The sequence below is a fragment of the Rhipicephalus microplus genome, chromosome 8, assembly GCF_043290135.1.
Source record: "Rhipicephalus microplus isolate Deutch F79 chromosome 8, USDA_Rmic, whole genome shotgun sequence".
NCBI classification, from domain to species: domain Eukaryota; kingdom Metazoa; phylum Arthropoda; class Arachnida; order Ixodida; family Ixodidae; genus Rhipicephalus; species Rhipicephalus microplus.
The window spans coordinates 45949220-45973660 of record NC_134707.1 but is presented as its reverse complement, the minus strand read 5'-3'; the positions used below and the strand labels follow the sequence as shown (position 1 = coordinate 45973660).

Sequence of the window (24441 nt, the reverse complement as noted above, 5' to 3'; positions counted from 1 at the left end):
ATGACGAACTGAGATTTTGTAGCATTTATCTGTAGTTTATTTTGCCGGCACCAGGTAACTATGCTGTCCGCGTCGTGGTTAAGCTTGTAGATTAATGAATCAAGGTGGTTATCTGAGCAGAAAATAGTAGTGTCGTCAGCGTAAAGAATACAGTCAGATGATTTTAGGCATTGTGAAAGATCATTGATGTATATTAAAAATAAGAGAGGTCCTAATATTGATCCCTGCGGTACCCCAATGTTACTTGTTTTAGGGTGTGAGTAAGTGTTAGATATAGACGCAATATATTCTCTATCTTTTAAGTAGTTACGTAGTAATTTCAGTGGCGGGCCTGCTATTCCAATAGACTCTAATTTAGCAAATAGTATATTGTGAACAAGTGAATCAAATGCTTTAGACAAATCAATAAAGAGTGCCCCGTCAAATTACCTGCATCAATTGCCTGCCGGATTTTATCTGTCAAGTAAATTAATGCTAAATCAGTTGAGTATCCCTCCCTAAATCCAAATTGATTTGTTGATAAGACATGAAATTTTGAAAAATAGGAAGACAGGCGTGTTACTATTAGTTTTTCAACAACTTTGCTAAAGAATGAGAGTATAGCTATAGGTCGATAATTAGATGTGAGACGCTTATCTCCCTTCTTGAAAACAGGAATTATTTTGGCTTTCTTCAAGGAGCTTGGAAAAATTCCCGTGGTAAAAATAAGGTTTACTATGTGACAAAATGTTTCAGATATTAAACTTGCTATGAGTTTTATGAGAGAGGGGCGGAAATTATCAATACCGGGCCCGGTATTTTTTAGACTAGAAATGATAGTGACTATTTCTTCAGGTGTCACGGGGTGAAGGAAAAAGCTGTGTGGCATGCGTGGGTAAGGCTGGGTCAGAGGATCGTCTTCCCGTTGCTTGTCTGTGCAGAAGAAGTTAATAAAAGAGTTAGCAATGTGTAAGGGATTATCGAGAAGTAGGTCTCCCGATTTTATCATTGTTATTTCGCTATGCTGGTTGGATCTACCCAAAAACGAGTTTAAAATTTCCCACTGTTTTTTTACATCATTACCGGCACACTTAATTTTATTTTCATAGTACTGTGTTTTGGCATGTTTGAGTAGTTTTCCTAAACGATTAGAATATTTTTTATACCTATCATGAAGCGCAGTATTGAACGGTTGTTTTTTTGTTTTTCTGTAAAGGTTATCTTTTTTCTTCAGGCAATCAAGCAAACTGCTAGATAGCCATGGGTTACGAGGAGCTGAGAACGGTTTTTTACAGTTCATTATTTCGGTAGAATCTGCAAGGGCATTGGAAATTATCTTTGAAAATGTATCGTAGGCAGTTTCAGGGTTATCGCACGCGATGACTGGGTTCCAGTCTGTAGCAGATATTAACTCAAAGAATTTTGTTGAATTGAGCTTCTTTCTGGTTAGGCCTGTGACAATAGCGCAAGGAGTGTAATTTAAACGCACAAATATTGGATAGTGATCGGTAACAGAGGCTTCGACAACGCCGCAGTCAGGGTTAGCAAGGAGATTTGATAAAACGTGGTCAATAAGTGTACCTTGTTTATTTGCGGGACATCGAGTTGGAAGCGTAACTAGGTTTTCATACCCAAAGCCATTTAGGCAGTTAACGTATTCATTGAACAGTGTGTTGGATGGATCTAGGAGGTTAATATTGATATCGCCCATGATAATGACATTTTTCTGCTCCAGTGATAATGTGTGCAACAAATTACCAAGGGCCGAGCAATAAGCACTTCCACATGATGACGGTGAACGATAGATGCAACCAACTATAAGGTTTTTTTTTGTCCTGTGAAAAAAATGAATCGTGAAATTCAACCCAAACAGATTCGCAGTTAGCCACTTTGAGTGTCAAGTCAAGTCGTCTATGAAAACGCAGTTCCGAGGACACGAAAACAGCCGCACCACCATGATTACTATTATCGCGGTGACAGTATTCAGCAGAGTATGAGGGGAAGGTATACAAGTGGTTATGAGATGCGGAAAGCCACGTTTCGCTAATACAAATCACAGAAAACCTGTGACTAGTTGATGATAAGAAAGTTGTGATACCATCCATGTTTTTTTGCAGACTGCGTGCATTAAAATGAATTAGTGAACGGCAGGGCAAGGAAAAATAGGTCTGAAGTTCGTGAGGTCTAATGTACGAAGCCATTTCACGTAACTGAAAGATTGACTACTAGACTGATTGCAAAATGTTAGGCAATATTGCATAAATCAGAATCGGAAGCAATGCGAATTACCCGACTGTCGGGAGACTTCCGCACCTTAATCTGGCAATTTTCCGTCCAGATGAACTGCCATCCTTTTTCTTTCTTTAAGGCAAGTGCCCTAGAGAACAAGCGCTTATTGTCTGGTGATAGGTGCTCATTCACAAATATTGCCTGTGCGTTCTCTCCTGAATACCCTATACTTCGAGTGTTCAGCCGCGCCCTTCTGGCTTTCTTCATGAACTCGTTCTTTTTTTCACGAGAGCAAAACCGCACAATTATATTCCTTTGACCGGACTTTGCAGGTACACGATGTACCGTGTCGACATCGCTAGCCGAGACCTTACAGTTGATTTTGTCGCCAATGGCAGTCAGGATTGCGGAACAATCCTCTCCTTGGGTAGAGGGCACCCCTTTTATTTCCAAGTTATTTAACCTTGAGTACTGCTCGAGGTTGGCGACTTTACTTTGAAGGGCCTCATTTTCTGCTTTTAGAGCGCGATTTGCGGCAGTCAGCTCGAGCTGCTGGGAGCGTGTCGACTCGACAACCTCGTTCAAGAGTTTTAAACTGTCATCCATACGACCAACTTCAGCTCTCAATTCACCGACGTCTAAGCCTGCGTCCTGAAGCTTGGTTTGTATATTAACAACAAGCCGGTCAACCAATTCGTTCAATCTAAGTTTGAATAAATCTTCTAGCTCGTCTAAGCGCTTGCAGAGTTCGGCATTCGTCGGCATCGTGTAAAATGGCTAAACACGTGAGTACAAAGTGAGTATACAAGCCGTAACACCAACAGTAGCAGCAGCAGTTGCTAGACTAAGAAATTCTAAGGAAGTGTCAAAAATGAAGCAACCAACCTGTGAAACCAAGGAAGTTCGCTTAGATGCGTGCTTGTGAATGCAACTGCTGCTGCTACAACAGTGATGCTTCCGCTGGGACGGCTTTTATGACAGAGGAACGGGCCGCGTAGAGGCAGCTTGCGGGCGGCTTCAGCGCAATCTGCGCCAAGGCCAGATGAGTGGTCCTTTTCGCGCAGGCACGTGTACGATGCACGGATGAGAACCCAGGTAGTCGCCGCGGCTATCTGTGAAACCAAGGAAGTTCGCTTAGATGCGTGCTTGTGAATGCAATTGCTGCTGCTACAACAGTGATGCTTCCGCTGGGACGGCTTTTATGACAGAGGAACGGGCCGCGTAGAGGCAGCTTGGGGGCGGCTTCAGCGCAATCTGCGCCAAGGCCAGATGAGTGGTCCTTTTCGCGCAGGCACGTGTACGATGCACGGATGAGAACCCAGGTAGTCGCCGCGGCTATCTGTGAAACCAAGGAAGTTCGCTTAGATGCGTGCTTGTGAATGCAACTGCTGCTGCTACAACAGTGATGCTTCCGCTGGGACGGCTTTTATGACAGAGGAACGGGCCGCGTAGAGGCAGCTTGGGGGCGGCTTCAGCGCAATCTGCGCCAAGGCCAGATGAGTGGTCCTTTTCGCGCAGGCACGTGTACGATGCACGGATGAGAACCCAGGTAGTCGCCGCGGCTATCTGTGAAACCAAGGAAGTTCGCTTAGATGCGTGCTTGTGAATGCAACTGCTGCTGCTACAACCTATTATTACGCATTCTTTTGTAGGGCGCGGGCTGTTCAACCCTTCTAGTCTGCATCTTCCTCCTGTGGCATGCTCTTGGAAGGGGACTTTCCGACATACCACCAGTTCCGGTTCTACCCAAATCGCTCGACCGCTGCCCACTGCAGTCGAATGCCAGTGATTTGAATGAATACTCTGCAAATGTTGTAGGCGCGGAAGATGTTACGAGGTATGATTCTTTCACGCATCTTCGCAGGGAGTTTTAGTTTGCTCGTCCATGTTGGCCAGTTGTTCCAAAAAGAGCCGAAGTCCCGCGGTTTGAATGAGGAGTGTGGTGTAGTAGCTATTATGATCGCGAACTACTTGCCTTTTCAAAAAAAAAAAAACTATCCAGACACAGCAAGCGAAACCAAACGCAGCAATGTCCGAGAAAATGTTGGTGTTTTGTCGAATATCGTGCATTAATTTGCGATGAACTACACTTAGCGTCTAAATAACGAGATAGTAGTTATATTTCTGAATATTGAGACGCCAGAATTTCAGTGGAAGCAAATTCTAGGTGAAACATTGTGTAACGCACGCGCCATTGTTGCTTTCCACAAAGGTTTCATATCGCTTAACAAGAACGCACAATAATCAATAAACTTATGCATAGTTAGTTCTATGTGTAAGCATACTCTTTTTTCCCGTTATGTTGACGTTGACGGAACTAAAATAATGAAACAGTTATCGAGTTGAAAATTTATTTAAAGCTCCCATCTGCATGACGAAATGACAGGTTTGAGAGAGATCTTAGAAAAAAGCACTGTCTCGATAATTTTGATTTTGGCTTTGTGTAAAATTTTCTATACGCATTTTCATATGCGCAGCTCCTATGTGTTCCCACTGTACTTGCTGTCCTTTTACTGGATATCGTTCATCGGAGCCCTCCTGACGATATTTTTAGGAACTGCTCTGAGTCTTCTTACAGGTAAGTTGTGGCCGTCTTCTGAAACTAAAGGCTTTAATTGTTTGTAGCGAAGATATTATATAATACTTAAAAACTAAAGCCCTGCACGAATCTCAGTAGTTGTTGGCAATTATTTAGCACTGAATTTCAGACTGTCATATTGACACACATGTTTCCCACAGTGATGCTTATAATGAACATCTTGTGTACCTAAACCCAATGACAATGTTTGTTGCTTATAAGCTTTAGAAACCACTCAAAATGAGAACAACGGTGACAGAGAATTCCGGATATTTTACACAGAGGATAAGTTTATAAAGCAATAACCCTGTAACATGGCATTGTTAAATAGGACTTTTTGTCGAAATGCCAGTGCCAGCGTTTGTTGTGAGCGAAGGATTGGTGTTGTCAGTGAGCAACATCTTCAGATATATCTGTTTATTTGCATCTATAGAAGAAAACAAGCAAACAAAACTTTGTAACTTAAACCTTCTGCGTGCACAGTAGGTGTTCTACCACAGAACCACACCTTCGCATAAACACGCTTGGGAAACATTTCCTTTACTGACGTCATGTGGAGAGTTTGTAGACATTTCATGCTGCATTGCAGAGAAGTAAATCTGTTCCAGGCGTTTTGTGAACAGCGGAACGAGTGGGTTGGTCAAAGGCTCTTCGATTTGAGAGTGTGCAAACATAGCTATTCATCTTCAATGTTTATAGTATTAGCCATAATGGTAGGCGCACATGTTTTCTTACGAACGCGCAGTGGGCACTTGCTAATATGACAAACTGAACAACTTTGACGCTGTGGGCACCCTAAATGGAACAAGATACCTAGCAAGTTTCTAAACAGGCAATCGAATTAGCGCAGGAGTTTCTTTTTTTTAATTAAATGTATGTAAGGAGAGGTTGGTGCCGATGCGTGGCGCCGGCAACTCCTCTTCTCTTGCACAAAAGTCAACATCGCACATTTTGTAACAAACACAAGGCTATACATATGTACATAGCACAATACTTACACAATGAGTTCACGTTTTTTAACACTGATTGTCCACACCACACAGAAATGGGTTCACACTACATAGAAATGTGTCCTTACCACACTGAGTTGGTAAAAAAACACAAGTAATCATGGCAATTTAAGTGTTCACACAAAAACGTGAAAGGTAAATGAAATGTCTAAGGTGATTTTGTCGCCTAAATACTGAACTGTTTTAAGAAAAGTTTTCCCAAAAATATCGTAGTGAGTCACGAAAATACTGTTTTGAAACATACCGCGGTGAACAGTGAGGTGCATTTGTCTTTTTGTTTAGTACTTTTGAGCTATTTCGGATTCCTCCAGGAGTTCTTATTTCGGCCGGGTAGAGGAGTCAGTCATTATGCGAAACGAGTCTAGTGAACGATTAGGTGATGCACACGGAATCAAACAAGACTACCACGTTAAACTCTTGAGGCGAAGATCAAGCGTATTCCATCTTTTTTTTGCATGTGTGTAAATGTAACTAATTGTTCTGTGAACGTTCAACTACAACTGCAAAATGAGTAGACCACGGCTTCCATTATGGAACAGAATGACTATTCCATGTTTTTGAAGTAATCTTCAATTGGAATGACCGGTTGCCGCTCATAGATGAAGTCAACCAGTTTAATCAACATTTCTTTCAGGTGGTCACAAAACTGCAAAGAGAAATGTGCGCTTGACAAGCCCAGTGTTTTTAAACATCTGGAAAAGGTTTCCAAGATTGCGTCAGACAATGACGGTAAGTGATGCCTCAAAAAGCGTCTCTCTTCGAAACGTCAAAATAGAAATTCTGAAGAAAAGTTATGAGTACTAGTTGCGAAGCACCCCAGTTGTTTTGATTAGTTATTGCTTGATTAAAATACAAAAAGTAAAGCGAACCGAGCGAGTCAATTGAAGTCAACAGTTAGCGCATTATCGGCTTCTTTAGTATTAGTGGCGATCCTCTTGAACTCTAAAATCTTTCACAAACGGTGCCATACTTGGCTGGTTTTGATCTCGTGTCTTCGAATGCTAGTTATCAATGACTGCAATCGAAGGGATAAACTTCCTCTTTGCCCAAGGCTTTTTAAACCAACATAGTGATCTACAGCAAGCGGGGCCCTCTTCAGGCACTAGAAGCGGGCGCAAATGTACAACACAATTTAACTGCGACAAATTTGAGCTCCACATGCACACTATGTATCACACTCCGGACAAAAGGAAAAGCTCTCTCGCCTTTAACTTCGCATAACTTTGCCTTTGTCCTGATGAAATTATACACACAACCCACATAGTTCAGCACACATAACCCTGCTCACTGTTCGCATGACCTTCTTTTTGACGCGTTTGTTCCATACTAACTACTTTGTCTTGCTCAATTTTGACATTGTTAGCTTAAAAATGCCCATACTGCCAGTTTTCTGCTGATTTCGAGTGATCGCACTCCTACTTTGAAGTTTACTGTAAATTGAGGAGATTGGGCGCTACTGTATTGCGAATAAATCGGGAACTTCCATGGAAATGTTACGTTGAGCGTATATACGTCGCGGGTGGTTGGAGTCTATGAAACGTAAACGAGAAAAGTTTCTAACTGCTAAAGTACAAACTGGCGCTGTATTTAAAGCTGTATCCTAGTTTCGTGGTGTTCTGGAGTAGTAATTTAAAGCTGTGGTAAACAGATGCACATTATAGACACGGGTCCTCAGTCGGGATTCACATATACTTGCTAGTAATTACATCTACGGCCAGCCAAACTTAAACAGCTTCGGGAATATTATATGCTATGTCTAGTATCAGACGCGTTTTCATTGTAGGTGGCCTAACGCATGCCAGTGTATGAATCCGCACCGGCACGCATCTTTAACCTACCGTAACACTCAAGTTGTTGCGTGTCGCAGTAGGTTGCTTTGTCTTATGCAGCGCTCGCTAAGCTTGAACATATGCCTAGGTGTTCATGCAGCCCATTGCGTCAAATTTGAGCTGGCTTTTTTATTCAGCCGCAGCATAGGTTGCCTCGTGCGGCATGCACCTTTGCTTTTTCAGCCATTCGTTAAACTTGAACTGTATTCGAATCATTTCGATCTACGGCCGAATCACTGTACCTTAAGTGGGCACTAAAAAGTAGTACAAGGCTTGTAACCACAAGCAAGGAGTTACTAACAGGAGCCGTTACTGACTTTCTTGAGCGTTTACGCACATTAGTGACCTTATTGCAACATGAATTTGAAGACACTTGAAGATTGCAACGATTCTTTTGCGCAGTGTTACTAACTTCTAGGGGTGAAAATCCTTAGGCCATGAGTCGTTCCCTCCTTTGTAGTCGTAGTAGTAATATGTAGCCACCTCTACTTTACAAATTGCTCAATAGATAGCGTTGTGTGTTTATGTGCTTCGCCAGTCAGTGACCCACATGACGTCAGTGCTTTTCCCAGCATATACACGGAGTGATTTATGATCAGCAGGGCAAAGCGTCCATTCATCCATTCATGTCTCCATCCGTTCATTATTCCGTCCGTCCATCTGTCTGTGCATCACTGCTTCCGTCCGTCAGTCAGTGCATCCATGAGGCCATCCGTCCATCTGTCGGTTCATTCATTATTCTGTTCGCACGTTTGTCTGTCTGTCTATCCATCCATCCATCCATCCGTTCGTCCATTCAACCATCCGTCCGTTCACCCGTGCTTCCGTCCGTCTGTCTGTCTGTCCATCGCTCCGTCAGTGTGTCCGTCCAAACCTCAGATATCATTATTACGAGCTTCTAACAACCTAAAACTAGCACGGCGATCCGTTCAAGTTCATTGAGGCGCTATATGTAAGCTCGATATACCCCCATTCTGTGTCTTGTATATTAGGCCATGTTGAGCTGGTAATATGCAAAGTAGACATAAAATCATATTTGTAATAATGTTCCATTGAAAGTCCTACGCTACTCTAACTCCAGCACCGAACATACATGCACACTGGCTAAACAGAGAGGTGAATTTCAAATATTTATCCTAAAGCATAGCCGCCCACTAGCACCAGTTGCGTTCGCCAAACGTAGGACTATGAGGGCTTTTAACAGCAATTGTCGCGTGGACTAATTGTTCAGTAGTAGTCAGTTGTTTGACGTCGCTTATACCCCTAATATCACCGTGAAGTCGTTCATGGCGTAAGTTTTGTCGATGATGCAAGTAGGAGGTCCACGAGAGGACTGCACGCATTCCCAAAGTAGAATACTAAGTACCCTAAATCATCAACGGCTTTATCCAAACACATCTCTGTGGTGCCTAGAGTCATCGGGGTTTGTTCAAGCGGACGCTATGCGCTGACTGGTGCGAACCCGTCATTACATTTGTGCAATGTTTTTTTTTGCTTTTCACCACTATCTAGAATTAGAAATAATTTGCTCCTTACATTTTCATCTACTACTCTACGTTATTAGGCTAACCTTATATGTAAGTACTACTTCATATATTTGACTCCCGGCTGAGAAACATCATTATATAGATCTATTTACCAAACTAATAATGACTACTCTCAAATGCTAACGAAAGAGGGTACGGCCTCAAAGGCGGCGCGAGTCTATTTTTTAGCTGTTAGAAACTTTTTGCGTTTACTTCTCATGCACTGCGACCGCCCGTGACGTAGGTGCTGGACGCAACAAAACTAGCCTAATAATTCGCAAAACGGGAGTGTTCAACAAGCTTTTTGGCAGGAAACGTCAAAGTAGGAGTGAGACCACTCGAATTAGGAAATTAGTGAAACCCAATATTGCGGACACTTTCAAGCAACCAACGTCAAAATTCAGTGAGTCAGGAAGAAGTTTGGAGAAAATAAAATTGGCAGATATCAGGTAAAGTGGGAATCAATGATAAGCGAAGCACGAATGAGTAATGTTGATACGTCAATTCAAATTCAGCACATTGTTATGAGGCGGACGCAACTTATGTCGTACGTGACTTCCTTGTCATGATTATCATCTGCCATTCACCTTTGTCGTTCTTTTCCATCACGTGATACTAAACTTGGCAGTTGGGGAGCTAGCGAAATGGCCGCTAGCACGCTATGAGCGTAGCATGTAGCCATGTTTTACAAAACACGCATATCATGATTATCATGTTTGAACGTGTCATTGCCTTGGTCGTCTATTCACATCACGTGATACCGAATTCGGTTTATGTAAAGCTAGCGAAATGGCTGCTAGCGCGCTATAAGCGTAGCATGTAGTCATGCTTTACATGATACGCATAGCATGATTACCATGTTTGCACCAGTCATACACTTTGGTCATAAATTCACGTCCCGTAATACCAAACTTGTTATATTTGAGGCTTGCGAAACAAACGTGAGTGCACCATGAGCGTGGTGTGTAGTCATCGCATGTTAGGGTCTGTCACTTATGTTTGCCATGCAGTCAGGTTATACCATACCAGTTTTGCACTATGTCATGTGAACGAAACCAATGCAAGAGCAGCAAGTCTGTTACATTCCATTTCATTCCATCCATCCGCTCGTCCAACCGTCCATCCGCTCGTCCAACCGTCCATCCATCCATCCGCTCGTCCACCCGTCCGTCCGTCCGTCCGTCCGTCCGTCCGTCCGTCCGTCCGTCCGTCCGTCCATCCATCCATCCATCCATCCATCCATCCATCCATCCATCCATCCATCCATCCATCCATCCATCCATCCATCCATCCATCCATCCATCCATCCATCCATCCATCCATCCATCCATCCATCCATCCATCCATCCATCCATCCATCCATCCATCCATCCATCCATCCATCCATCCATCCATCCATCCATCCATCCATCCATCCATCCATCCATCCATCCATCCATCCATCCATCCATCCATCCATCCATCCATCCATCCATCCATCCATCCATCCATCCATCCATCCATCCATCCATCCATCCATCCATCCATCCATCCATCCATCCATCCATCCATCCATCCATCCATCCATCCATCCATCCATCCATCCATCCATCCATCCATCCATCCATCCATCCATCCATCCATCCATCCATCCATCCATCCATCCATCCATCCATCCATCCATCCACCCATCCACCCATCCACCCATCCACCCATCCATCCATCCATCCATCCATCCACGATATGTAAAAAAATAGAAACAACTCTGCTACTGAAGGTAGCTTGCAGAATTACTTTATGACTGACCGACGTGCTTCACCGGTAGCCCTGCAATGCATATATTAACTCTCAATAACACTGAAGCCAGCCAATTTGGAAAGGTGCACTGCAAAGAAACTACCATATAGGCGCACACATTATTTCAAAATGTTATTTGTAGCCCCGACACCCATGAATATTGCGCAGTTTTTGGATACCCAGATCTTTCAGTGCTGTTGCATTACAAACTAACAATTCTTCTGGGTGCAAGCAAAACACTGTGAAGGCGCGCGTGATGTTGTGCCTGTATTTCGCTTCAGTATTTGCATGAAGAATTGTGATGGTAGAAAGATTCATATATACAAGGTGTCCCTGGTAAACTAAGCCAAAGTTTGAAAATATGGCAGCACACGCGATTACGACGCGACCAAATGCATGCTGCTCACCGTTGCCTGGAATTAGACTATATTTTTGTGTTATAAAATAATAGTAAGTAAACATATTTAATTAAACGACTTTTCAAGAAACGGAGATAGATAAAAAGTTCAATGAGAAAGTTGTAGTTCGGTTTTTCAAAACGTCTGATGAGACAGTTTTGAATTTTACATCTGTTAGGTATTAGTGTTCTGCTATTTACAAATGCCCGCGAACGCTTCCACTACGGCTCCTGCTTTATTCAATGTTTTCGCGACGCTACTTTGCGATTTCAACGTTGTATTAGTGCAACGACTTCCAGAAGACACAAGGACTTTGCCGACACGATTTGGACGCAGTGCGTGTTTGTTTCTTGTATTTTATTGCGCCTGCACTATCATCACTCGCCCGCTGACAGCTAGCCCTGACGAGTGTCCTATTCGCTCTAACATGGCGCGTGCTCGCTCGCGCGCCCCGTAGCTGCACTGTCTCGCTGAGCGAGGGAGTACCAAGTGACAGGGGAGGACCCGAAGGAAATCTCACCAGACCAAGGCTGGCAGACCACCTCGTGTCACCGAGCACTAGCCCAAAACGAAGCCTCGAAACGTGTGCCTTCATATAGTGCTTCAAAACGCAACGAGTACAAGCCCCGCAACAGAGAAAATGTGAAGAACAAAACTATTCAAGCAAGCCGAATGCCTCAACTACCAAAGGACGACATCCGCATCATCATTAAACCCACAGGGGGCCTTAACATTGCTAGGGTTGGCCCAACGACAATCGCTGAAGCCATTTCGTCTTTGGCAGGTATCAAGCAATTGGAACAGCAAGCAGACCCGCTCTGTTCCAACATTAAACAGAATATCTTAGTGGCAAGCACGCCGAAGAGAAAAAATGCTAATCGCTAGGTGCGCGTTAAAGAAATCCACATCGCTTACAAGACCTGTGAGGTTAGTGCCTATGAAGCGGCAGGACATTCTACATGCAAAGGCGTCATTCTAGGGAATCCCGTTCAAGACGGTCTGGCGGACATTGATGCGAAGATTGTCAACGACCGTAATCCACTAGCGCTGGCTGCCAAGCGCATCGGAAGTACCACCGCAGTGACCGTGGCCTTCGATGGATATTGCGTGCACAATTCTGTGCGATACGGGTCGGTGCTACCTCAAAGTATACTATATCGTAGACTGATAGATATTTGCAACGCCTGCGGTCGGGTCGGCCATCGAGCGGACGTTTGCCCGAACCCTGAAGACGTTTTCTGCCGAGGCTGTAGCGTGCCGAACACCAAAAAAAGAACACCGCTGCACACCAACATGCAAGCTTTGTGGAGGAGCCCACTTCACTAACGACCAGGAATATAAAGAGCGCTACCACATTCCATACGTGGTGCACCGATGACAATGGGAGCGAGCACACTCGACACGACACAACAATGGTCATGAAGCAATGAACGAGGTCAACGCCACCGCTGACGACGACCAAGCCTTGAAGCTATTTATTGGCGGTCGATCCGATAGCAGCCGATCCCAGTCCCGATACCGATTCCAGGGTCATCCCAGGAACCACACCATGCGTGCATCGAGGTCCCGGAGCCACCCTCGGACCCATTGCCGCAGTGAGCGAAGTGGGACCCTAACCAAATCTATATCGGGGGATACTCCAGGTCCCTTTATGGTTCACGTCATGGTTCCCGTTCAGGTTACTAGCCTGCGTCACGTTCCGACTCCCACTCCGGTTCCGGGCGTCAGGCTGGTTCCAGGCCTCACCCCAGTCTCACCGGGGTCTCCCGTCACCGATCACCGAGCCCATCGGCACCACCATCGCCAGGCAACGCCAACAAGAATAAGCGGGAAACTCACTTGGGCGGACGCCGACCGGGGAAAAGGAAACACTACATTACAGGCAGGCTCGGGTTCACTCCCAGAGCATGATACGCACACTATATCTGAGATAGCGATTTTAAAGCACGAAAATGCGATGATGAAAGAAACAATACGCAAACTCAGAGTCGCAATCGCCGAACTGAAAACTAACAGAAATGCACGCGCTGCTACGCCCACCACCGACAACGACAACAATGCAGTCACCCCGTCGCAGCCGCAACCCATAGGAGCCGGTTACGACGATGGTGAGAGCTCACCCAAGAAACGCGCGGTCACCCACGACCAGCCAGCTTTAAAGGCAGAGTTAGACGCCGTTAAGAGCACGCTATCGGCGATTTAGAAAAGCCTTCGCTTTCATGGCGAAAGCATGGCTCTCGTGCAGTCTACCCTCGTGGCTCATGGTAATCGGTTGGGCCAAGTGGAGCAATACCTCGAACATGTCGCCGCCCCTGCCGTAGCCGCGGGTTAGCCGTTGTCGCAACGTACAGCCGTGACCGATTCACCACTTCACGCGGCCCTTATGCACCCACTGGGTGCTCAGGCCGACTCTTACATGCTTCAAGATGGTCAGGCCAAATGACGAGTCACGAATCTGGCAATGGAACGGCAGGAGCTTCGCCCACAAGAAAGCTTTCCTGCAGCAATACCTCCGTAGCCACGAAGCCCAACCTCACATGGTGTTACAAGAGAATGTAGTACCAACCGCCACGTTTTCCGGATACCAGTGGTTGCCCGTCCCCTCGAGAAGACGCGGTACCGCCACCCTTGTCGCTAACAAGATTACCTACCTGCACAGCGCACAGTTTCAATGTTCCCGAAATTGAACATGTTAGGTTCAAAATTCTCCCTGGCAACACATCACAACAAAGCGTGTACGTGCTCAATGTATACAGTAGTCCCTGACATCACAGACAAAGATTCACACGCTCATTCCAGAAAGCCGTCTGTCTCGCGGGGCCTAACCCGCTACCGATTGCGGGTGATTTTAACGCCGCGTATAGCGCCTGGGCCACGCGTAAGACACACTAAAAGGTAACGAGCTTTGGAAAAATGAGAATGACATGGGCTTTATTCTCGTTACGGACAAAGCCTTTCCACTCGCACTGGTACGTCCACGCAAAGAGACTACGCCGGATCTCTGCACCGTGAAGAATATCGCCGACGCCCGCTGGTCCAACCTCATGGCAGATCTCGGTAGAAACCACTTCGTATTGGCCGTACACATCCCCACAGTCAGCAGGAAGACCAAGTCGTACATGTGGGTCGACTGGGACCTCCTTCATAAGACCCGCGCAGAACAACCTCCTCCGATACCCCACCGAGCCTCGAAACGTGGACGGCCCAGCTGAACGCTGACGTTAACAAGGCAACCAAATCTATCAGTACAGACCTTCCAACCGAAAAGATGGACAGTCGTCTCGCCCTCCTACTCGATGCCAAACAGTATTGGCTCGGTGGAAGGGCCAGCGCCCTAATCGGAGGTTACGCAAACGCATATTTCAGTCGAACAAGATCATGATGGATCACTGCCACATCCTTTCAAAACAGCAGTGGGACGAAATTTGTAACTTTATTGGTGGTCAGGTTCGTAATGGAAAAACGTGGAACTTACTCAAACACCCCCTCAATGAAACCAACACCCGCACAAATCAGCGTCATTCGATCGTGAAAATACTTAATCAAGCTAAACGGACAGTATCACCAGAAGATATTGTCAAGAACCTCGTGAAAATTTATCTCCCGCTTCCCACGGGCCTTGTGACCCCTCACCCCGATTACTCTGGCAGCGACAACACTAATTTAGATGCCGACGTTTCTATTGAAGATGTGCACCGAGCTCTCCATGAGCTCAACGGCCACTCTGCCCCTGGCCCCGACGGCATTACCAACAAGCTCCTACGCAACCTGGACGATCCCTCCGTCACTTACCTCACCGGAATTATCATCAAAACATAGAAAAAGGATGAGATACCCGATGCGTGGAAACTAGCTCACACGGTTCTCATACCCAAACCGGGAAAGGTGCCAAGTCTAGATCACCTACGCCCCATAACTCTCACGTCGTGCGTGGCAAGGTGGCTGAGCACGTCGTCCTCAACAGGGTTGATCGATACCTCGAAGATAACGACTGCATCCCGCCCCACATGATTGGCTTCCGACCAGGGTTATCCACTCAAGACACCTTGTTACTCCCAAAGCATCAAATTTTGGACGGCGGAAACATCGGGACACTCGTGCAATACTCGGGCTTGACTTGGAAAAGGAATTAGATACCATAACGCACTCGTCACTCTTGAAAGCGATCGCAGCCCTCGGCTTAGGTCATCGACTGTACTACTTTATTCGCCCTTTTCTTACTCGACGCAGAGCCGTCCTCCGCGTAGGAGACCTAGTGTCGGAAGAAGTGGAGCTCGGACAGTGGGGCACTCCTCAGGGATCCGTCCTCTCGCCCACTCTCTTCAACCTGGTGATGATCGGGCTTTCCGAACAACTTTAGGAAATCGACGCGCTAAATCACACCATCTATGCAAATGATGTAACCAAATGGTGCTCCACAGGGTCGGATGGCTTCATTGAGTCCGCCCTGCAAGAGGCTATCGACACTGCCGAATCCTACCTCGAGCGCACCGGTCTCATGCGCTCACCCGCGAAGTCGGAGCTGTTGATATATTTGCCTAAACACCGGGGTGCCAAGCCCGAAGGGTGGAAACCTCCGGCGGAACGCAATATCACCCTCCACACCAGAGATGGCCATACTATACCCAGGGTAGACACCATAAAGGTCCTCGGCATGATCATCGAGTCCGGTGGAACCAACAACCAAACAGTACACAAGCTCAGGACTAAGACTGAGAATGCCATACGACTCGTACATAGAGTAGCCAACAGGCACCATGGCCTCAAAGAAGACAACCTGCTGCGTCTCGTACACGCGTTTGTTTTGTGCCATTTTACCTACGTTGCCGCTATACACAAATGGCTACGTGCTGAGCGCGATCAACTCAAGCTTATTCGCAAGGTGGTCAAACGAGACCTTGCCCTCCCTACCACCACTCCGACGTACAAACTCCTCGAGCTTGGCGTACTTAACACGCTAGAAGATATCGCCGAGGCTCAGGAATGCGTGCAATTCACCCGACTCACCACCACCAACGCGGGCCGCCATATTCTGCGCGAGCTCGGCTTCTTCTCCTAGAGGGCCAGGGACCCCCCAGAGTTGACTCTAATTCACCGTGAAATCCGCGACCTTATCACGATCGCTCCCATTCCACGAAATGTACACCCCGAATACAACAGAGGCAGGCGCCTTGCGCGGGTGACCGCCATTCTCAAGCGCATAGACATGGAAGCGTACAACGTGTCGTTGGTGGACACCGCTGCCTATCACAACAGCCGAGCTTTCACCGCGGTCGCGGTATCATCCACGCTGCAGACTCTTAAATCTGCCACGATCCTCACCCGAAACCCCGAAGTAGCGGAGCAAGTAGCTGTAGCTATAGCTATGCTATGCTTGACAGCAAACGGGAATGCATTGACAGCGATTCCAGGCCGGCCATAAAAACCTTCGAACACGGAGTCATCTCCGACCAGGCGTTACGTATCCTGCGCGAAGTGGACCCGAGTGCCCTGAAGCACCACACTGTCATCTGGTTCCCCGCCCATCTCGGCCAGGGGCCGGACGCCCTATCCAACCATAACGAGATCGCCCATGATGCAGCGCGCGTACTTACATACCGCACCGCCACAGGGCAACAACATCTTGCTGAGTTAGAGACCAATCGGGATGCACCCATTACGAACATTGACATAACAAAGCACTTTTACCTGGAACGCCGCATTTTTCCACCCCCTCATCCGAAACCTAACATACCGCAGGCATGAACCGTACGCATATTAAAGACACACACGTACCCAAACCTTGACACACTTCCCGTTTATTATCCTCATGCGTACCCCAGCGACACATGCCCATCATGTGGACACACAGCGACACTCGCACACATGCTCTGGGAGTGCAGAAAAACTCCCGACTCTACCTCAAACAAGTGGGAGAGGTCCCTCAGAAGCTCACTTGTCGTCGACCAGCAATGGGCCGTCCAGCAGGCCCGCGAACCAGCCGCCAGGTACTGCCTGTCGGTTCCTACGTGGGAGGCGCCCGCTACGCGCTAAGCGCGTTCTGCAGGATCGAAATAAAGTTTTTTCATTCCATTCCATACCACGTAACAAACCTGCTCACGCTTCAGTGCGCACGATGATTCTAGTGCTCCCTGATGTTCCGCGTACTAACGACTATAGCATGTGCCCGATTGGGCTGCCTCGGCAGGGCCGCAATGTCGGTGGTGGCTTCACGATGAACACGTATCGCTACCGGCCACAAAAAAGATAACCGCTTTGACTGCTTATCGCAGTCATGAACTGTTGCGAGGGAAGCGTGTTCTTACACGGGACGTAAGGGAGCACAAGAATTATTGTGCTCACTCATGCGCGAGCGGGTTTGTAACTTGGTAAGTTTTAATATTACACGGGCATTCGTAATTAGAAGAAAAACACTTACTTAACAGATATAAAGTTCAAAACTATCTATTTGGGCGTTTTGCGCACTTATCTACAACTTTCTCATTGAAATTTTTATCCAGCTTCATTCCTTCAAAAGTGTGTTAATTAAACAGATCTAATAAACAATATTTCAGAACACAAAAAACAGTCCGAATAAATCCAGTCAACGGTGAGAAACATACACTTGGTAGCGTCGTAATTACGTGTTCCAGCATATTTTTAAACTGTGGCTAAAGTTACGTGAACGCCTTGAACATATTATTTATATATATATATATAATGGGGAAAGAAGTGTATACTCAAGGGCTTGTTTTTCCGTGTTTCGACGCGATGTAATAAGATTTAATAGACAATAATGTCAAGGAATGTATAGGGGAAGGTATTAAAACCTATGTAAAGTAAATGAGAACAAAGAAAATTGGGTGAAAAAATAACTTGCCGGTAAGTTTTTATATACATATGTGACGTAAGAAGGTAGCGATGGTTGGTAGAAGCCGAAAAGGAAGAAGTCGTAATGAAATAAACATGGCATATGAGCCAGGCCACGTCTCCCATTCTTTATAGCGTCACACGAATCGACAGGATGTAGACCTGGGCGCCACTCATCAGCCTCACATCATTCATGAAGCCACTGGCAATTCACCTCTACTGAATATCGGCCACAGAACAGGTGATCTCAGGCGCATGCAGTGACCGGCATCATGACAGAATCATCGACTGACCTTCCCATCCCCAAGTACACTGGAGCAGCGGACGATGGACCTGTACAGGACTGGTTCGACCTGCTCGAGCGCCACGCTACCGCTGCATCATGGTCGGAAAGGGAAATGATCACCAACTTCACTGACTACGTCTCCGGTGAGGCATTTACGTTTTACCTGACACACATATTCGAAAACGACGAATCTTGGCAAAAGATCAGAGAAGAGATGATTGCTCGTTTTAACGACTACAACAAGGACTTTCTCATTACCGACCATCTGCACACAACAAAACTCGGCAGTCACAGCCCACGCTCATTTATCAAGGAACATAGCTTTCCACCAGGTTTTTTTTTTCGCGAAAACCGATGTTTTCAAAGTCGTCGCTCCAGCACAGGACACGAGACGTTGCTTACCCACCTAATACCCTTCATTCTTCGTATCGCGTACGTGGTCCACCACCCGGGTTTCAATTATGCGGCTCTTCAAGCGCTCCTGACGCTTGCCGTTTGCCTCATAAGGACGCCGTGTTCACGATATACGTGCTGATGCACCGGGAAAATACCCTGTCGAGCCATGCTCCTTCCACACGGGTTCATGCATCGCCGTCCGGTGCATACACACTCGACAGTCGAAGCAACACCGAAGGCTCAGCTGCATCGAACGTCGCACACTGCAATGCGCAAGAGCCTCTCGTAGTGAACAGGGCAGAAGAAGCTTCTGAAGAACTTTCTACCAACCCTGAAGTATCTTCATTGCCCGAACTGCATTACGACAGCCCACAGAGTACCAGGTGCCGACTGGACTCTACATCAATTTCTAAAAAAAACCGGCATGATGTTGAAAAAGCACTCCCACCTCAGCAGGTTTCAATACAGCCACAGAAACGTCAGAAAAAGCGAGTCCAAGGATTCGAGACACTCCAACGGATATACCAACAAGGACAACGACGAAAAGTGAGCCTCTTAAAGTCAACTCAAGACGTGAGGCATATACGCATAAGGTAACAGCGCAACAAACGCCGTTGGCACAAGAGATCAAGACTGCGCCTACGATTACAGCTCCGAAACCACAGAAAACGACGAAAGAGACGAAAATGCATCATCGGTAAATTGCAGAGACCAAGACACCATTCCGTCAGCCACGACCATTGCACTGGCAAACTGGAAGCACACCGTCTGTTCCCGTCACCACACACAATTCGACGCATTCGGCATCCGAACCTGAAATGCTACAGGGACTACCAACCTTGTCCATTTCTCACAAGAACTCAACCGATGTCATCACTAGTGCAGATCTCCAGGGTGTGGTTATGCCATCCAGGACGCAACAGCGAGCCTCGTCCGCCCGAGTTCTCTTAGACAAGGCCGGACTGCTTCCCTTTCTGAAATGGAACTACGGTGCATTTTGACATTTTGCGCTTTAACACTCTGCGTTTTTGTTGTTAAGTGTCTGACGCGACTTCTTCTGGGTGGAGGGGGAATCACGTGACGTAAGAAGATAGCGATGGTTGGGGGAAGCCGAAAAGGAAGAAGTCGGAATGAAATAAACATGGCGTATGAGCCAGGCCACGTCTCCCATTCCTCATAGCCTCCCCTCCCTCTCTCTCTCTCTCCACACACACACACACACACACACACACACACACACACACACACACACACACACACACACACACACACACACACACACACACACACACACACACACACACACACACACACACACACGCACGCGCGAACTCCAAAAACTCAAGTGGGGAAAATACACTGCTGCTGCATATCGACCTGCTCATTCCTAAGGAGCTAACTAGTTTATTTATTACAGTTTCATGCCACACTCACTAGGTTTTACCCATGGTTTTTTAACTAATTGGCTTTTTAAAAAAATAAAAATTTGGGAAGTTTCCCCTCTTCATTTAGGTTAGATTGGCTTGAGCCCGTTATACCTCCTGGTGGTACGGGCTACCCCCCTTTTTCCTTTTAGTTATTTTCACATAAAGGGGGCGGAAAACACACACACACACACACACCATATATATATATATATATATATATATATATATATATATAGGCATGGTGGCGAAAATGGCCGTAGCGTTGCAATAAGTCAAGTAGATCCTCCAAGAGAACGGTAACAACGGAAGTGTTTAATTCGACAGTTTCGGCCAGAGTCTGGCCTTCATCAGGAGTCATGGTACATTCTGTTTGCGCTCACATTTATAGTATTTTGGGTAAAAAATGAGAGGGAAGGAACGAAAAAAAAAAAAAAAAAAAAAAAACAGAAAGAAAGAAAGAGTTTTGAAAAACGAGAGAGGAAAGGATATCCAGAAGGTTCCAGGTTCCACTGTGCTTCGCGAGTGGTGTCGTCAGTGTGTATTTTCTTAGTATTGCGTTCAGTGCAGTTTGGTGGCGGTCCCTTTATTGTAGACGGGGCCTGGCTAAGGTAAGGGCTTGCGTGTCGCGAAAAATGCTTTTTTTATTATTATTTTTTATTTTTTATTTTTTAATTTTTTAAAGACCGTCACTAATTCGGCGTCGGGGACAGCGTTCCGAGGCTCCAGGAAGTCGGCGCGGGAGAAAATGTTTCTTAAGGCGCTGTCTGTCGTTTTGAATGCTATTTTGCTCTGCGAATCCGCGTTTGGGGGTTTTAATTGTGTATGGGGTGGCCCTTCTATATGTCGGGCTTTGTTGTCGAAATGCGGGAAGGGTTTCCAAACTGCGAGAAAGGACGTTTGAAGTGATTGCTATTTTGTACTGGGAAACCGCGTTCGGGGCGTTTAGTTGTGTATGTGGATGTCGGGCTTTGTTGCCAAAATCGGGGAAGGGTTGCCAAAAGGCGAGAAGGGGCGTTTGAAGTGATTGCATTTTGTTCTGGGAATCCACGTTCGGGGCTTTTAGTTGTGCATGCGGTGACCCTTCGACAAGTCGGGCTTACAACTATTGTTCGGTTATTCAGAGAAATAGAAATAGACGACAGTGGTTCACTGAAACACGCAAAGATATTTGTAGTTGTCCAGTCCTCGTCGCCGCCACAGTGCCGCGAAATCTTGAACTGTTATGATTACAATTATAAACTTACATATACACACATACACCCCCATACATATGCGCATATGCATAAGTACATATACACATATAAATGCATATGTATATATTATAGTGCTTTGATTGCTGCAAGTGTACCCGGACTTTCATTTATGCCTTTTTCGAGGGTGTTAAATCGGTGTATGAGGTATGATTCACGTTGTTCACGTTCCCGGTTTGATTTAAATCCTGTTTCTAAAAGTGTGACTGACAATTTGTCGAAGGAGTGGCCGGGAAGGTTAAGGTGTTTTGATAGAGGTAGATTCGGCGCTGATTTCGCGTGGGCTCTGTGATTATTGAAACGAATCCTAAAGGGTGTTTCCGTTTGTCCGATGTATTGCATGCCGCACACGTTGCATTCAAGTAGATATACCACATTAGGGGAATCGCATGTTAGATTTCCTCGTATGTTAATTGAAAAGTTGGATTGTGTGCTGCTTGCCTTGCTTGTATCTCGCATCGCTTTGCATACAAAACATCGAGGCTTCAGACAAGGTCGGCATGAACCGTCGGAAGTTGAAGTATTGATTTGGGAGTTTACAAGTGTGTCTTTGAGGTTGCGTGTTCGTCGGTAAACGACGCCAGGAGCCGATGGGAATGCACGTTTTAGACGTTCACTTTGTTCCAGTATGTTGTAATGTCGTTTAAGGATTTTGTTAACGTTGGGGAAATTCGTGCTGTATGTTAAACATAGGTGTGTCTGTTGCAGGTTGTGTTGTGGTGGCCGCTTCATCAGAAGGTCATCACGCTGAAGTTTTCTAGCTTTTTGAATAGCGTCATCAATTACATGTGGAGGATATTTCTGTTTTTCGAGCACGAGTTTAAGCTTTTGTGAGCTCGCGTGGAAGTCAGTGTCTTTTGAGCAAATTCGCTTAAAACGGTGGGCCTGGCCGTATGGAATGCTGTTTTTACAATGGCGTGGATGATCACTTTGGTAATGGAGGTACTGTTGTCGATCTGTTGGTTTGCGGTAGAGGGTTGTGGAAAGTTTATCATCTTCTATTATTATGGTAACGTCAAGGAAATTTACGGTTACTTGTGAGTAGGTGTGTGTGAAGTGTATGTTTGGATGCACAGTATTGTAAGTATCGATAAAGTTTAGCAGTTCATCCTCGCTGTGAGTCCAAATAAGAAAAATATCGTCAATGTACCGCCTGTATAGGAGTGGTTTCAAGGGAGTTTGGGACAAAAATTCGGTTTCTAGTTCTCCCATAAAAATGTTAGCATAGTTTGGTGCGAGTTTGGTACCCATGGCGGTGCCGCTGATTTGTCGAAAGTACTCTTGGTTGAACTCGAATGAGTTCAGTTCTAATACAAGTCTTGTGAGGCTTGCGATGGCAAAGAAATCTGGGGTGTCAGGTTGTCTATGGTTTGTGTATGTGTTTTTTAATGCCGCTATGCCATCATCGTGGGGAATATTTGTATAAAGTGAAGACACATCAAGGGTAACTAAGTATGAGTGTTTCGGAATGCGCAGGTCTGCAATATCTCGAAGAAAATGTGAGGTGTCTTTTACGTACGACCCGAGAGTGCACGGAATGTGGCCTATTAATTTGTCTACGTACCCTGATATGGGCTCGGTTACTGTGCCTATACCTGAAATGATTGGTCGGCCTGGATTACCGGGTTTATGAATTTTTGGGAGTATGTAGAAGCGCCCTGGACGAGGGTGTACTGGCCGCATTAATTTGTGCTCACTGCGTGTTATTCTTCCCTCGTCCAACAGCTTCTTCAGTTCTGTTGCTACAATACGCGTGTATTTCTCTGTCGGGTCCCCTGGGAGGCGTTCGTAGAATTTTAAGTCGTTTAGTTGACGGTATGCTTCTTGTAGGTAGTCGGTTGTATTTAGGACTACAATTGCCCCTCCTTTGTCAGCGGGCTTTATTATTATATCAGTCCTAGATGTTAGGTTTTGCATACTCTTTTTCTCGGATTTTGTCATGTTTTCCCGCTTTCCCTTCTGTCTGTGATACTCCTGTAATATATCTTTCTGGACCGCGTTAATATATAAGTCCAGACACTTGTCTCGATGACTATTTGGTGTCCAATCGCTTGTTTGGTGGCGGGGAGTCTTTGGAATGTTAGACGGCTTGTCCAAGAAATATTCGTGCAGCCTCAATTTTCTAGCGAAGTTGTCGAGGTCTCGGAGTAAGTGAAACTCATCGAAAGATTTTCTAGTTGGGCAGAAGTTTAGTCCTTTAGATAATAGTTTTACTTCATCAGTTGACAAACTCGTGTCTGATAGGTTTATAATCGCAGCGTCGTAGTGAGTGTTGATAGGTGTTTTCTTGTTTGTGCCGTGAGTTTCCTCGTGGGTGAATGTGTTGTAGTCATACAGTGTAGCGTCTGGTAGTGTGGGGTTGGAAACATTGTCTCTTTTAAGTTTCTGTATTTTAGTTTTCTTGACCTCTTGGTATTTATTCTGTTCGAACTCTGTTAGTAGGGTGATTTCCTCGTTTGATAAGTGGTTGTTGTCGCGCAGAATGGCGTTGGTCATGTTGGTCAGTTTCTTTACTTGTTTTTCACTGTGGTTGATTGCAATTTCTGTTAGCTTGAGTGATGCTTCTAGAAGGACGTTTTGCCATGCGGCCTGGTTGTTTTCGTCGAGATTTGTGGCGGCAGGGGTGATGGAGAGTGTCATTCCTTTGGGGGCTATTCTAGCATTTAGGTATACTTGCAGCGTCGATCTATGCATTGCATGTCTGATTCGTTTATCCGTGAGTTTTCTTACTTTAAGAAAAGTGGCACTGTAACCGGAGAGCAGAGAGCTGGACTTACAGATTGGAAGTCAGTCTTCTTTTGGGCGCGGGGACGGCACTGCAGAAGTCCGCAGGTTGTAGGTGTGTTGTGTAGGCCTTCGTCGTTGAAAGGATGATCCGGGCGTCGAGCTGCTGGCAGGCGTTGAGCTC

The 24441-nt window shown here is 45.9% G+C and overlaps 2 protein-coding genes across 4 annotated transcripts in view; one reads left to right on the top strand and one right to left on the bottom strand.

Annotated features, from left to right (window-relative positions):
• The window catches only part of LOC119164417 (deoxyribonuclease-2-alpha), a 194708-nt gene that overhangs the window by 77664 nt on the left and 92603 nt on the right, over nucleotides 1-24441 (bottom strand). The window lies entirely within an intron of this gene.
• Nucleotides 1-24441, top strand: part of LOC119164416 (sodium-coupled monocarboxylate transporter 1) — an 84275-nt gene that overhangs the window by 39272 nt on the left and 20562 nt on the right. Inside the window, exons 13-15 of the mRNA XM_075871689.1 lie at nucleotides 3861-4045; nucleotides 4686-4786; nucleotides 6431-6525. Coding sequence (XP_075727804.1) covers nucleotides 3861-4045; nucleotides 4686-4786; nucleotides 6431-6525 — 381 coding nt within the window. The remainder of the gene's footprint in view (nucleotides 1-3860; nucleotides 4046-4685; nucleotides 4787-6430; nucleotides 6526-24441) is intronic.